The sequence below is a fragment of the Malaya genurostris genome, chromosome 1 (genome assembly GCF_030247185.1).
Source record: "Malaya genurostris strain Urasoe2022 chromosome 1, Malgen_1.1, whole genome shotgun sequence".
Lineage (NCBI taxonomy): Eukaryota > Metazoa > Arthropoda > Insecta > Diptera > Culicidae > Malaya > Malaya genurostris.
Genome location: NC_080570.1, coordinates 104,781,198 through 104,798,751, shown reverse-complemented (window position 1 = coordinate 104,798,751; position 17,554 = coordinate 104,781,198). Strand labels below are relative to the sequence as shown.

General features: G+C 36.3%; 1 protein-coding gene across 1 annotated transcript in view; it reads right to left on the bottom strand.

The window, feature by feature from the left end:
* LOC131425312 (uncharacterized) overlaps window positions 1–17,554 on the bottom strand; it is a 76,790-nt gene that overhangs the window by 43,809 nt on the left and 15,427 nt on the right. Inside the window, exons 2-3 of the mRNA XM_058587104.1 lie at window positions 14,598–14,751; window positions 14,220–14,434 (exon numbers count right to left, since the gene is read on the bottom strand). Of these exons, the coding sequence (XP_058443087.1) occupies window positions 14,220–14,434; window positions 14,598–14,751 (369 nt within the window). The remainder of the gene's footprint in view (window positions 1–14,219; window positions 14,435–14,597; window positions 14,752–17,554) is intronic.

Here is a 17,554-nt window from a genome sequence, read left to right as displayed (position 1 = left end):
AGCATGCGGACCACCCACCGGGCCTCCGAAGGACAAGTAGTCGCTGGGGGCTAGGTTATTGAGAATATGGTGGGTGAGGAAACAGAACGAATACCAATCCGTTCAATTTGGCCATTATTTTCATTGACTTGTGGCACGGAGCACTGTCTTGGTTAAAAATGGTTTTTTTGATGTCGAATATCTGAAAACTGACGCCATGATTATTCAAGCTACCTGTTACATTTTCGGACGACTTTCTCCGTATGAATGCTAATATGACTCCGGAGAAAAATGGTGGATCCAAATTTCGTTCACTGTTTCATACAAACGAAAGAAATCCTTTTTACAGCTCTCTGGATCGTTAATGCGTTGTTGATTTTGTTCGATTGGAAAAAAACCTTCTATTTTGCGTTCATTCATCGCGATTATCAAAACTTGCTTGACTTTTTCTGACGATTGCATCATTTGGTCCCGTTTGAAATCAGAATACACACAAATCTTTATTTTCAATGGATCCAAGTGCGGGAAACACCTCCCAAACCGTTGCTCTATCAGCATACAGAACTCGTTATTTCCATTTTTTTCATAAGTGAACAAGTAACGCCACAGTGAGATCAAGGTGAAAATTGGACATCTGAAGGTTGGTTCTATCGAAAAATGAGGTAAGTTTAACATTTGGGTCAGTCTTGGCACTTTTTTAGCAATGTGTTATGCACATCAGCGACTGGACTGTTTATGGATTTGTTTTATGCGCCGTTCGATTTGCTCGAGCCATATTTTGATCGAACACGATCGCACGAGACATATATGCCCGATTTCAGCACCTTCCATCATCAGCCCCAACGAACTTAACGGTCAGAGTAACTAAAATTCTCAAAAAATTAATTTCGAAAATTCGCACACACAAATAAGTTTCTACGGAACAAGACAAGGCCACTGCCCTAATACTCAAAACAAATATTGGCAGTGATTTTGAGTCTAGTTGAGGAGTCCTATGTCAACAGTTCGAATAACCCCACAGTAGTTTCATGGCGTATTTAAACCTTAAATGTGCAATTTCGTTTTAAAACAAAATACCGAAAACGCTTCAAACTTCGTATTTACACGTTTCATGCAAATTAATAACGAAACAAAATATTGTTAATAAATCGAAAAACTACCCTCCTGGGCTTAACATGTTTCACCGGCTCTGATAACCAAATAAAAGTTTGGCAGTATTCCAATTTCACTATCTACCGACGAAATCGGTAGCCTGCAAGATCGGTTGTATTCAAGACTGATTTCGTCGTGTACCGTCGACTCTTCCAATATTTTAGTATATTATATTTCATTATATTATTAACAAAAAAAAAACAAAGTGATATAAAAACAAAAAAATGATTATCCCTTATGCAATATATGGCTATGGATAAGTGCGCTCATTTAAACATTTTTTTTGTAATTCGGAGATATGTACTGAGAAATTTTGTCAGCATTGTTATAAATTATAATTGATTTCTAATACCTAGTTGAAATAGAACAAAATTAAACGAATTATTAAATGTGGTGTTTAAGATCAATATTTTAATTTAGCTAATAATAGTAGAAATATTATATTATATATATTATTTTTACCAAAATCAACTGTCGACATAAGTTCAAATAATAAAAAAATGTTGATATCAATAACGACTTTAGTGTAACTATTCAACATGTTTAATTAGTTGTTATCAAAAAATTCATACCTAAATCAACAAATATTATTGCTAGAACCAACTAATGATATCTATTGAAATCAACAAAAATATTTTTGAATTTAGGAGCACCTTCTGTTGCATTCAACCAATCATATTTGTTGAAAACAATATTTTATTTTGCTAAGTCAACTAAAAAATTAGTTGAATGAAAATGGAGTCTGTCTTAGCTAAGAAATGACAGCACGTTCTAGCAACAAATGACTATGGTTCTAGCATTTAAAAAAAATTAAAGGTAACCAATCCAAATTAGCAATATTAGGAGTTTTTCAATTGTCCTAAAAAATAATTAGTTATAACGGATGATTTCGGTCTTTGCGTGCCCTTTTAAAAATTTTCGATACACTATGATTTTACCTTGATTAATGTCAGTATCTGTAGTAGTTTTGGTTTCCAAAGAGGTTCTAGGTTGCAATAATTTTGATTTATCATGTATTAGACTCTGTTCATATCTAAACTTCACAGATTTTCAATATATTGTAGAAAGAATGAGAATTGAAATTCGGTTAATTTTCCATGAAAATGATATTTTGGTTTCATCTGGTCGTAGGAAACGTCCAAAAACATAGGAAACGAATGACGTTACCTCTTTGTTTGATTTGAATGCGAACATTTACGAAAATGATGCTAGGAATCGTCTTTTGGAAAGTAATAACAAGACATTGCTTATACATTGTTTCATATGAACGGCTGAGTGCAAAAGTCGGATACTAAGTGCTACTTAGTTTGGAAACTCTGACTGAGTAGAATACAAAAATTGAACTACAATACCAAACTACTTAAAACAGCCCATAGTGTGTCTCAAACTGATGATGTGTAACAAGCCAACCAAGATTTTAAATGGGTTTTAATCGATTTTTCCTATTCAATAGTAAAAATCTTAAAAAAATATTATGAATGCACAACCGTAAGAGCGGAATATTTGATCATCAATCCCGATTATCAAACCATAACACGTTCATAACAAAAAGCTCTTTTCGAAACAAGTGTTGATATAAGCTTATTAACTGAAGTAACAAATCTTTCTAACAAATAACAAAAACAGATATAGCTTAGGTATTGCATGCCATCGATCGATTCTTATCGATCATCGAAAACGCGAACCAAGATCATGGACTGTTCACTTTATTTTACAATTGGCTAGCATTGGATGAAATTATATCTGTAACCGAAAAGTATACAACTGTAATTAGTAGTTGCTTGCTTACGTATTCGAGATTTCAGTACTCAGCCACTTTGCGTAAAATTTGTGTTCAAGATTTGCTTGTACATATTCAAATCTAATTACGTTTTTACTGGAGGCTAAATTCAACACAGCTTTGTCCCCTATTGCAACTTTAATGAAGTTCGTTTTAGTTTCAAGCAAACACGATATAATTGTTGAAGCTTACACACCTAGAAAAAATCGTGTAAATGTCTTCTGAGACATGTGCGTCAAAAATGACTCAAATTTACAGTAAATCTAACTTATATTCAATGCATTCTGACATGTTTTAAATGCTAAAACATCTAAATTCACACGTTTGCTCAAAAGGCGGGCTCAAAAGGTTTTACGTATATTAATATCATTCTTGTAAAATTCAGTCGTTTCACGGATTACGTTCTTATGAATTGTGTCATATGTGGATTTGCGTCATCTGTAAATATCATAATTCTTTGCTGGGTATATAAACTAGTTTTTCAATCAGACACAATCGACCTTACTCTGGTGCATCTCATTTTCACCGCGTAAAATTAAAAGAATTCACAAAATTTGGTTTATTAATAGACATATGTTTTTTGCTCTCTTACTGTTGAATTTCTGGGATCGGAAAATAACTATCAAGAAAAGTTATTCTGATCGGTATTATTTTTGATAACAGAGTAAATAACCGCTGAACTTTTAAATTTTAACCACCGCTAAGATATCTAATAATTCACTGGATAGTTCACACAATAAACATTATCTTTCCACCTGAACAAAAAAGTCGAGGATGTAATGTCACAGACATAAATAAAGGACATGAATAATAATCAAATTTACATGTTTCTTCCACACAACCGAAATTCGATAATCGTTCGTATTGGTTGATTGTTTGTGTGAATTTTGCCATGCCGCTTCCAGAATTGTGACGAAGTAGTAGATTTTATACTATTACGACTAACATATTCTGCTGCGCAGACCAAATGAGTAAAAATACAATGTTTTTTTGTAGATTTACAGGACAACTTCGGGGAATATTTTTATGTGGAATTTATCCAATGTTTCAGGAATCAGATTTAATTGGTTCAAGCGGCACGTTCCCCAATTTATTTGGAGATGTGTGTCTTGTGGTTGTTCTTATCATTTTCCTGATGGGAAGAGAAGGAGAAAAGGAAGATGGAGAGAAAATGTGAAGTGGGTGAGATGGGAAAACAGCACAAAACAAAAGGAAATAAATCGATCTGCATCCATAAAAGGACGCTGAACGATCTACAGTGGCCGAAATGCACATTCAATAAAACCTTGGCACCGTGATGAACTAACACAATAAACAAGTAGAGCAAATAATTAGAAATTTACTTTTGATGGCTTTCGCTCCACTGGAATTCATTTAATATGGAAAGTATGAAGTCATCGACCGGTTATACGACAAATATGCCGAAAAAAAACAAACTTTCTGTCTATGCCTTCAATTAGTCAGTTTAACTATGACAGGATTTTTGAGCTCCGCAAAGGCAAAGCCCACAAATATTCCGTTTACGACTGCCTTTTTCGTTCAGTCATTCGGTCATTGGCACGGAAACACACCTTGACTTCCGAGCTCCCATTTTAGTGGCCTTTTACGGCATGGAGCAGTAAACCAGTGGATCAATTCTTGGTTGAAACGAATTAAAAAACTAGATTCAGTTCTAAAGTATAGTTCCGAAATTCAAGTTCCAAATTTGTTTCCTGCAGTTCATAAAGTAAATTCTAAAACTGAAATCAAGGATGAAATTGTGAGTCCAAGGTCAGTTCCAAAATTCAGACCTGGAGTTCAGATCTAAGATTTTGTTCCAGAATACAGATCAAAAAGTCATAATATGAATTCGGTTCCAGATCTCTGAAAGTGAAACTCTGAATCAGAATTCTGGATTCGAAATCCGAACATAAATTAAGAAACTTAATTCAGTTAAAAAACACATCAAATGCATCAATGGAAAATGTTTATTAGTGGAAACAGAGCTGCTAAATGTAACTATCAACTAGCAACTTTGCACGACGAAGATTGGAAAGCTTATGTCACTGAGTGTCAGAGAGCCGATCTGCAATAACTTAAATTCTCTTTATATTACACTCACCAGGACGCTTATTGATGCGATTGATATTATCTTCATTTCTCCTGTCACTACTTGATTACAATGTGACTAAACATTAATCAAGCAGCATAAACTTTGAATTAAATTCATTTACACCAATAAACTGCGAAGTCCGATGACTTTTTGCAAAGAACAATGAACTTTATCAATTTATGTTTATGTTAGTACTCTCATGGAATTTTTTTACTTCAAGAATGAGAGAGAAAACAAAAAAGTCGTCTGTCTTTATCTGAGTATACTTCTACTTGGTCATAGAACTATCAAGTATCTCATTTGACAGACACTTTGGCGGTACCGATTACAGTTGATGATGATTTCAGTCAGTCTGTCAAGGTCATTTGACATGATTGACAATTTGCAGCTCTGGGTGGAAACAACTCAGATCTATTGAAATTATGAGAGGAGAGAAAAAAACAAGAGAGAATCGAGCAGATATCACTCTTCATAGAAAAACTGTTGTAACTCGTAGTAGGTAATATGTATGAGGGAATAATAATACCGAGTGAATAGTAATATGGACATGCATATTAATTAACTATCAATACAACCCTCATAATCACCAATTTTAGCGTAACATCTAAGATCACTCAGAATTTGTTCTGAAGATCACTCAGAGAAAAAGTTAGCATTTTGCGGATACACTAAATTTACAATTTGGCCAACCTACCCCAATGCATGTTTCCGAGAAAAACCACGATTTAAACTAACAAAAATAAGAGAACACTGGAATCCATCATACTGTTTTGTTTTATATGCAAACATAGAAAAACCATGTAAATTTATGTCATAATCGAGTATTAAAAATGACCCACTTATACAGCTGTTTCAACAGAACATTCAAGCATTTTTATTTATTTTTACGTGCTCAAAAATGTAATATTATGTTCCTGTGTGCAAAATGTGGATATGTTTGTCTCTGATTTAAGTCATTTTTATATAAATTTTTGCAGTGTGTATGAAAGGAATTTGTCTCTGGGTGCAAAGTCGAAAGAGTTCTCCACAAAAATATTGAACTTCCTCTTGGGAATTTACTGCAACGCTGACATCATCATCACTCAGTAAATCCATAAAATAGGCATCATTCTCGCAGAATTAGCCGGAGCAGCTGAAGATTTATTTGCACACAAAAATCTTATTACAACGCGAACTTCTAAATTGGCGGGAGCAACAACTATTGCGGACATTGTTTTATTGTGCGCATAGATAGGCAACATAGTAAACATATAAGTATGCAGAGGCTTAAATGTATCACGGATTTAGAAAAAATCTTTGATTTTGCATATAACATATACTATTTCAAGATTAGGTAACCCTTATTTTTTTGTAATTCACGCTTCAATTTTGGAACGAAAACCCTCGTTTACATGTGAAGCTTTCATTGAGAGTGATGATAATTTACCATTTGAAATTCCAACTTTATTGATAATTGATAAGGATGTTTGGTTTGTACTCCTTCCTACTCGCTCAAACAACTGACAACAGTCAGTTCGTGCTCGCATCTCATCAGACACAGTCGCAAATCGTTTACGGTCGAGGCAACAGAAACAAAGACAATACAGTGTAGTGAACAATAGAGTGTACGAAATGGGAAAATACGATTTAACAAAGCCTGAAACTTGGCCTACAAGACCAAATTCAATTTGTATTGATTTCAAGCACTGCAAAGTTAGACCAGCAGCAAATGAAATTGAAATCTTACTTAAAGAACGAATGCATCTAGACGCTAATAATGTAAGTGAAATTCAATTCAACAAGGCGTCTAATTGTGTGTACATTATGTTCAAACGTGAAAGAGATGCAATTGCATTCCCTTCGGTTAACAACGAGGTGCATAGTGTTGATCATGACAATGTTAAATTTAAAATCCCTGTGTACTTGGTGGACAATGCCATAGAAGTACGCGTGCATGACCTTCCTCCGCAAACCAGCGATGGGTATGTTCAGAAAAGTATGTCGCAGTACGGTGAAGTTCTTTCCATCAAAGGGAGGTATGGCGGAATTTTTTCCGGAATGGCGTGCGAGTGGTACGTATGCAACTACGTAAAGCAATTCCATCTTACATCGTTTGTGGTCAAGATGGAATACATCCGTGTAAAACGCTGATTACGTAAGAAAATCAACTGGTTACATTATAGTTTTGTGAACAACCTGCACACTACGGCAAACCTTGCACTGAAACTGCGAAAACAAACAAAACAAACAAAAACAAGGACAACCACTCAACAACGAAAACTAGTGAATGCAGTGCTCCTGTTTCAAAAACACCTTCACCATCTAACCAAACTGCGACCAATGAACAACAAGGCGCTTCTACAGTAACTAGCAACGAGATCAACACTGCGAATAACAAGGAAAACGAAAATAAGACGGAAATCAACAATGCCACCGATGCGTCAATGGACGACGAGACGAGCCACGAACAAAGTGCCCCTCAATCCTCGCAGGAAGGAAATGGAAGCTCCTCTCCCTAGTAAAAGGGTAACAACGAGATCGAATACAAAAATTTTTTTATTTTATAAATCGGCTTAATCGGCCACGTAAAGCTTGTACGCAAATAGGCCTGAATAAAATTTACTTTTAAATAAAAAAAACTGACAACAGTTTTTTGTTCAACCAGTAGGTTGTAAGAACAGTGCAACCAGCAACTTTAAACATTTTGTGTTTATGCGTTGTGAGAATACTCTATCTGCCAAATTCACTAGAGATAAGTGATAATTGAAATCATAAGGATAATGTTAGCAAGCTTATTGAACTAGCTGGTACAATTTCACCGTACTAACAAGGCGGAGTAAGTTCATAGAATCAAATAGGAAATGAAGCATTCCTCGTAGTATTGTAGAATTCAAAAAGCATGCATTGTTGATAGAAAAGAAAATAACGAATGAAAATTCTCATTATTTTTAAAGCTAGTCACTATGTTTTCTTGTCCGGATCTCTTTCTGTTCAGTATAGCATATAGTTGTACTATGTTTCATGAAGATTGTTGATAATAGAACAACCTGCTGTATTGTGCAAGCCATCAAAACAACTTGCTGAAATTGGATCGATGATGAACTCTGAGGAAAAAATCTCGAATAGCCTGCCTCTGAGATAAAGGTCAAAGCTTACTTGTGATTCCAAGACTGCCAAGATGAGCATAAACCCTTCCGTCCCGAGGCAATATCACTATTACATCAGCACAAACAAAACAAAAATGGCATGCATTGCCGGAGTGATAATTCCTTTTACAAATCTACAACGCATAGCTGCTGCTAACTCCTGGATGATGTTCCGATGCTTCACCGTCCATCCAGAAAACATTTTTGCACCCATTTATGTTTTATTCTTCGACTGTGTGCGCTTTGCAATGGCTCCCACCTCACGGCCGTCGTACGAACCACTCAACTAAATTGAAATCTGCCGGGTTTGATGATAACTCGAGCGTTGTGCAGAGGATCGTCATGTTCGACCGTTCAATCTTTAGATTGGATTTTTCAAAACACTGAATCCAAAATGCTCTTGGTAGTACTTTACCCAATCAGTGAGCATGGGCAATCATAACACATTTTACATTCCACCCATCAGTATACTGTTATTTTGGTAGCATTGAAGCCATTGCATTTCAATAACTTTTTCTCTAATCAATGTTATTTTGTGGTATTTATTATAACCTCACAGTTATGAAATTCAAAACTGTGATACAAATAAGTAACCAAGAAACCAGCACCAAATAAATGTTGACTTGAAAATTATTGGCTTCAATGAACTTTTTGGAAGGCTCGCAGCAGCGTTTGATGTTAGGTAATGTAATTCAATGGAACCATCCAAAAATAAACCTAACATTTCAATTCATTTTATGGTGATTCTGTTGCTATCAATCCTCTTGATATATGTGATATAACTTTCCGAACATTTTGCAACTAGAGATTTGAACAAGTTGCAATTGCTAAATTTGTGTCCTGTTTTGCACCAGGGAAGCGTTAGATCCGCAGTATCTGAAAAGGTCCAGCAGGACGAAGCCAAAAAAGAGTAAATTAGTTGCTAAAATATTTTACATCTTCTTAACATAGGATAAAATAAGTGGATAATAGAAGTGTCACTGTTTTCATTTTCAATACATATTAAAATTTTATGCATATTATAAAAATTTGTTAATAACACTTCACTCAATAAGTAGTACACCTTACTAGAACAATTTACATCTCTATAGATGCACATAAAAGGAGCGTTACGTTTACAATTAAGTTTTATATTCACAATTCAAATATTGTAAAGGTAAGTCTTATAATTAACTTTACAGTTAAATAAGGTAAAGCCTACATCAATAGAGACGCAACTTATATGTTTACGTTATTAATTGTGTTGAATTTATTTCAAGCGTTAATTTCATTTTTTCTAAGAGTGTTTGACTATCGTGTGCGTGTGTGTATCATTTTATTATTTTTCATCGATGAAAAAAAACACTGTACCAACTCAACAATGGCTTCAAAAGTGTTATCCGGACTCTGCTCTATTGGAAAGAACCATTTGTTATTGGTTTGCTGAATTGTGAACGTCCTAATCGTCCAATTGAGATGGTTATTCCGGAAAAAAATTGGAGTAGGTAAACAGAGACATTTCCGCAAGATTGACGTAGAATTGCATTCGAGATGTGTATAGATAGCAATTGATTTGATACCGTTTGACCGTTTAAGATTTGTAGTATTGAAAAGAACCATTCGGTTTAAAAGGATTGCGTTTTTTTGCTCTCTGACGCTTAACGCGCTTCGCATTTGACGAATTATTCGAACATTGGTTCTCGCGCTTCCTCTTAGCATTTGCCGAAACGTATTTTGCCTGCAAGTATTGATACATGCTTAAGCTTTTACTAATCTTTTACAAAGATAAAACTAAACGATTGGCTACATTTCTTTTATATCTTCAAAATAACTACTTCAAGCTTCGGCCATATTAGGTTTTCAAAACTAAAGCATTTGGAAAGTTGCTTCATGTAAGATTTCCGATATGGAACTGTGCTAATATGGTGCCATATTGTGGAATTTTCTCCAATATTAAACACTGCTCGGTGCGTTTTGTTGAACTCAAAGCAACTGAATGTTGGTTTTATTTGCATTCGTTTAATGGGCAGTCCGCACTGCGAACGGTTCAACGGATTAATTCATTAGATTTTATCTAAGCGGATTATTTCTGTTTCCGAATTGCATATTTCCGAAAAAAAATTTTAATAGTCTATTTGGAAACCCTTAGAATGTCCGATTAATTGATTTTTCTGCGTCGCTCCCATTTCGATGTATTTTTTTCGAACGCGAACGACCAGCAGCTGGATGATGACGCAATCGCTCAAATATTTAAATACTTCATTTATTTCAATATTTCAGTGAAAGAAACTATCAGAATGCTCTACGGGATTTATTTCTGGCATTCAGAAGGACCAAATTGTAGAATTCTCTACGATATTAAACACTGTTCGGAATATTTTTCTCGAACGCGATGCAGCAAAATGATAGCTAACGTCCGTTTGGTGCAAATTTCGCACAGCGAAATCTAAATTTTCAAGATTTGCACTAAACTGATGATTTTCACTTTCTATTGGCAAATAGTTCTTTAGATGACATTTAGAGCCATTAGAACGGCTGATTTTGTATAATGTTACCCATTGTTGTCCACTTTTCGTTTTCTTTTTCTCCAATGCAAACGACCACCATCAAGATGACGCAATCACTTTTGTTTCGTTGTTGTTTTTTTCTGAGTTTAGGCTTAAGGAACAGAACCTCATATTCGCCATTGACTGAAACACCAGTTGAATAATGCCGGATGTAGTTCCACTGTCTTGGCGTAGATGGCAGCCTGCGCACTCGATGTGTCTCCATTTATGGAATATCATAGACTAAAGCTAGCAAACATGCAACGGGGTCTATTTATTTATCTATTTGTTTCGTGAAAGAATTAGAGAAAATACTCAATTAGGGAAACAGTCATTAAGAAATCAACTCTGGAGTAATTTCGTTACACTTTTGTGTCGTGAAATTTTGAAAATGCATCCAGGTGAGCATAGTAAAGAAAGGCGTAGTCCTACGTCAAAATGAAATAATACATGGCACGATTTATGTACTTAGCATTATATCTAACTATGTAAATAATCAAAACTTTAATATGAAGTACGAGTTACATTCAATCAAGTTCCGCAGATTTCAGATATCGATAGTCCTCCTAATACTCCAATAGCTTACTAGCGCCTTCTAGCAATTCTTCGTGAACAATTCTAATTTTTATTTACAGAAGACCATCTTTTAGATATAATAAGAACTCATTCATTTAATTGGTATTAAAACCCTAGAACAATTTCTTGAAGAAACCATTTAAATAACCATTTAAAATGATCTCGAGCTACCAGAATTTCCAACCACACTTTTGAATTGCACACTAGGCCTACCTATGTGAGAAATTTTAACTACTGTTTACACTACTTGATCTATTTTGAACTGCGGAACATTCTTTCCGAAAAAACCAACATTGTACCTTATAATCAAAAAAGAACCGGAATTTTCATTTTAAAATTCCCGCGCTTGTCCAATCGGTAAACTTTTATTCTCTCAACGTTGGCAACACTTTTATACACATTCTGTCAAATTTTGACGCATATCGTAGTATTAGTTTTTGCTTGGCGTCTATACAAAGAAGTTGACAAATTTTCGTGTGGCGATTTTTAAAAAGGATGAAAATTTAGAACAACGGCTCGCCTTCGAAGCGCCATTCGGTCGATTGTTGTGCGGTTTCGACGTCATATTCATAGATCCACACCTCATCACCAGTTATGATGCATTCGATGAATGTGGGGTCACTATCTGCGTTGGAAATCATCTCTTTGGCCACATCAACACGACGCTGTTTTTGAATGAAATTCAGCTTTTTTGGTACCAGCCGAGAAGCGACGCGTTTCAAACCCAAAACATCAGTTAAAATGTGTTCGGCTGATCCATAAGAGATGCCCAACAACACAGCAATCTCTCTAATCGGTACAGAACGATTTTTCAACACGATTTGCTTCGCCGATTCAATGTTTTCTTCAGTAACAGATATTGTTGGGCGGCCAGGGATTTCATCATGATCCAAGCTTATACGACCACCTTTGAAGCATATATACCACTCGCATGCCTGCCTGTGTTTTTCCTAGACACGATTCACCAAAGGCCTTTTCTAACATTTTCAATGTTTCGGAACACTTAAATCCATTTGCAACACAAAATTTGATGCACGCACGTTGTTCTAAATTTTCATCCATTATAAAAATCGCCACATGAAAATTTTTCAACTTCTTTGTATAGACGCCAAACAAAAACTAATCGTACAATATGCGTCAAAATTTGACAGAATGTGTACAAAAGTGTTGCCAACGTTGAGAGAATAAAAGTTTACCGATTGGACAAGCGCGGAAATTTTAAAATGAAAATTCCGGTTCTTTTTTGGTCATTAGGTCATTTTTGTAGAAGACAAAATCGCTCTGAATCTTATAGTTTTCGAATTAGAGCATAATTAAGATATTGAAATTTGCACACAGCAAGCACACCAATTCCATCTGACGAAGTGATTCCGAAATATACTTTTAACTTGTTAATAAACTTTGAGTTTCTCGAAAAATTGTTTGAAGATTCCAGATGCTAAAATATTCGCGATATTTCATGTTCAAATTGTTTCCTCTATTGTAAGCATATGAATTATTTCATGCTCTTTTCAAAGCGCCCCCGATGGAGTAGCTCTCAACTAATTGTCTACCAAATGATTTTAAATGGTGGGTTTGAGTAACTACAACAAGTTTGAAGACTGTATGGTGCTATCTGTTGACAGGACCAATATAATCGTTTACAGCTCCAATCAATCGAAATCCCATATGCTCTGGGTATCGTATAACGCGGAATCGATTTTCACTCTGTATGTCGAAGAAAAAAACATTGTTTCACCAAAACAATACACCGATTCACAGATCACTGGAAGTCTTAGTCTTAGTCTTGGCATTACATTCCTTTCGTGGATTTTGGCCTTTCTGTTTCAACAGACTTCGCAGCCGATTCTTAGTGTACAGAATCATTGCATGGCTAGTACTATGGATCCTACTGACACTACGAACCCTTCCAGGTCGGGGCTCAAACATACGACAACTGGCTTGTAAGACCAGCGTCCTATGCACTGAACCGCCAACCCGGGACATCACAGATCACTATAAACGATGATTAAATTAACGAACTACACTTCGTATTGCTCATCCACCGTATAGTCCTGATCTGACCCACAATGACTACTGGCTATCCGCTGGTCTCAAAAACATGCTCGCTGGCAAGAAATTCAACTCATATGAAGAAGCATCTGCTGAATGTGAAGTCGTTTTTGCGGCAAAAGACAAATCTTTTTACAAGTACAGAATCGAAAAGCTAGAGAATCGTTGAAATGATGGTAATGCTATTGGAGGAAACTTTTTGTAGCATATGTTATAATTAGTTACAAAATTATTATTATTATTATTATTTACAGATATATTCTGTATATTCTTAGAGGAGACGTTTTACCCCTTCATCCCTTAACATCTACCATACTGTGTGCATTCTTTATCCGTTACACGCAGGCTCATTAAATTGCGAATATCCAACAATTTCTTCTGCCAAAAAAAATCTTTCATAGTGATTGGATTGGACAAATCTCTTATCCAATAAGGAATTACCGAATTGTCGCTCAAAGTATTCTTTCCGAATTTTTATTTGCTAATACTACGTTTTGCTTTCGACTCATCAGAGCGTTAACAGTTTATATTGAACTACTAACGAGACTGGGTGCTTAAAATTGAAATGTACGAGTGTATTCCCAACATCATGTTCATTGATTTGTATGCAGTGCAGCTACCAAATTAAAGTAGTACAAAAATAAAGGATTTTAGCGAGTAATTCAAAGAGTTCGTTATACGTATTGAATTCCAATACATCGTTTCACCGAGCAGAAATGAAAAATAATATCCCTATTCGGCATCAAAAAATAACAGATACATGAAATAATAACACGATAATTTGGGACAAATACATAAGCATAGAGAGAAAAAAAAATCAGTTACATACAAGATACATACTTTGGAGAATGAGTTCACCTACATTGCACTGTTATAAATTGCACTGTAAAATTCTGAGCAGCTGCTAGCCCCACCCCGTAATCCACAGACAAACTCACCTGCCACACTCATGTTTCCCACCCCGTGGGTCAGTTTGAATTCGGGTGCATCGCCGGAAATTTCGCACCGATACGAACCACTCGATTTGATGTTGAGCTGCTGCAACTGGATGCTGCACATGAAGCGATTGCAGAAATGGGCCGGCGATTTCCGCACCACCGCAACGCCATCCACCGGAAATATCATCACATTCTGTTCCATTAACGGCGAATACCTGGAACGAAACGGAACGACATCACGAATTATCAGCACCACGAGTGGAAAACCTGGGCCGGCAATTATCGAGAATCTAATCAGCGCGGTTGAAGGATTAGTCCTATCGGTACCGGTCTGTCCGGTGGAGTCTGGCCGCTGGCAATGACAATGGTTCTGCGTACCTGAAGAATTCCCGCTCGTCTTTGTACCACTTGACCGAGTTGAGCTTGTGTGTTCCCATATCGTAGCTACAGGACAGCGTGGGTGTGTCGCGAACGTCCACCACATCCGGTACGACGATTTCCGTCAGTTGCAGTGCTCGGATTAGCTTGAAATCTGTGAACAGAACGATAAGAGAAGAACCACGGTTATTAATGCAATTCGAAAACGCATATCTGCCGGGCCCGGATAAGGATAATATTGACTGCTGAACTAGTGATGCATGATTTGCTAGGCAAGTGAGTTGTATTTTCTTGTTTGGTCGTTTAGCCTGCAGCTGATGAGATTACGACTAGAGCAATCGTTGTTATACGATAATCGAGAACACATCAAACAAACAGCACATCAAAAGAAAAGCTGATTATCATTCGGCAAGACTGGATTGAATTTGAAGTCTAATATTAGATTCTTTAAAATGAACAATGAATTTCCCTTTCATACTTTGCATAATATGTGAAATTGTTGTCTTTTTTCACAAAGAAAGACTGTGAAAATCAACTTTTTATCCAGGACTTGGTGAGACGAATATCATGTATCATTCGATTCAGTTCGTCTAAATCAGTAAATGTCTGTATTTGTGTGTAGGTACACATATGAGCCGGCGCATATGAAATTTAAATGGATGGTCTCATAGCATGCTTTTGTATTTTATCCAGATTCGATTTGCAGTTCCGGACTAAAGCTTGCTTCATTTAGAATTGGAACAAACTTTTGCTCATATTGTGGCGCTCATGGTGGACGGATTTGGAAGCTCTTGGCGCTCACGTGTCGGTAATTTTGTCAGCTTCACGTATGATTTTTGACATTCCGCAAATCGACTGTACTTTGTAAATAATCAACATGGAAGCCAAAAGAAGGGAAAAAATTGTGCACAGTTATTTGGAAAATCCATTGTGGTCTGCATCTAGGCTAGCTAAACAGCTGAAATTGCCCAGAAATACCGTATGGTGCGTTATCAAACGGTATAAGGAAATATTGACGACGATTCGGAAACCTCAAGCCAATCGTCGGAGTGGAACTGTCGACCGGAAACTGCGTGGTAAGATTTTGACGATTAAGAGGAATCCTAATCTGTCGGACCGTGTTTTGGCCAGAAAATTTGGTGCTGCCCATACTACCGTGAGGAGAGCTCGACTCCGGGAAGGAATCAAGTCGTATCGAGCTAGCAAACAGCCAAATCCGACCATAAAACAGAATAGTGTGATCAAAATTCGTGCTCGGAAACTATATGGCCAGGTGCTGACCAAGTTCGACGGGTGTCTTCTGACGTACAATGAAACCTATGTCAAGGCTGACTTCGGGCAAATCCCAGGTCAAAAATTTTACTTGACAACGGCTTGGGGGATGTTCCAGCCAAGTTTAAATTTGTTTTTGCCGACAAATTTGCAAGGAAATTTATGATTTGGCAGGGCATTTGCAGCTGTGGTAAAAAACGAAGGTTTTCGTTACAAATAAGACAAAGACATCGGAACTATACCAGAAAGAGTGTCTATAAAAATGAATTTTGCTGTTCCCGCGACCATCCCGTAATGTTTTGGCCAGATTTGGCAAGCTGTCATTACAGCAAAGTCGTCCAAGAATGGTATGCAGAGAAAGGGGTCCAGTTTGTTCCGAAAAACCTTAACCCACCCAACTGCCCCCAGTGCCGCCCTACAGAGAAATACTGGGCAATCATGAAGAGGAGACTTAAGGCTAAAGGGGAGGTTGTCAAAGACATCAATCAGATGACGACTTGGTGGAATAAGATAGCTAAAACGATGAACGAAGAAGGTGTGCGCCGCCTAATGAGCCGTGTTACAGGAAAAATTCGAGATTTCCTTCGAAACCGTGACGAATAATTTTATCCGTATTTTTTCTTAAAAGTATGAAGAAAACGCTTCATTTGTATAAAAAAGATCTTGAATTCAATAATAAATAACTGAAATACAGGCAATTGTTTTTGTTCCAATTCTATCTGAAGCAAGCTTTAAGTAGTGTTGTGTGCATAAGATGAAAATAAATGCAATCGAGTTGTTCATGTACCGCTCAACAGATTTAAATAAATGTACCTATAAAAGAAAGCTTTCAAAGGCCCATAACCGGCTGGACTAATTTTTATAAACTCAAATTCAAATGAAATGTTTCATAGACTTTTGATTTTTAAATAACGAGATGAGATGTGCAAAAAAGTGCACTGGTTTTCTAAAAAAAACTGCTGCACAAATTATCGTAAGCTCTCAGAGATAGCCGGACCGATTTTGATCAAACTAGACGCAAATGAAAAGGTTTTACCGTCACCCAGAACGCAATTGAATGGTTTTGAGATCGGATGTTTACTTTTTGAGTTATACGAAGTTTTATGTCAAAATTTTCAGTTTTTTTGACAGTATCTGTCACACTTGACCTTGAAAACAGAGTATGTTTCCAGAATTAGATTCCGCACGGTAATAGTTATCCAACAAGCCATAGGTTGTCAAAATCCGTCCATTTTTAACGAAGATATCGACATTTTTGTGTAAGCGTCTTTTCTCCCTATTCCAGCAATAAGAGAATTGTATGACAAAGCAATGCTTGTGAGCAACGTGAAATACGATTTTTTATACTGTTACATATAATTGTTTCTAAGTACTCAAAAGACTGTGTACAGTATCCTTTTTCATTACTTTTTACCTTGGACCAATTTTAGCACGGTTCGTTTTCGGCAACATTATAGTACGAATATGACATATGTAAACTAGATGATAGTAGAATTTTCGAGTTGAAAGCAATTCCATAACTATATTGATTTAAACTACTTACATCAATGAATGCTGGGAGAACATAACACCCATATACCATTCGAATCAGTTCGTCGAGATCAGCAAATACGTGTGTGACAAATAATTTTCTCGAAAAATTACTTTTCTACAAACTCAGATTCATATGGAAAGTCGTATGCTCC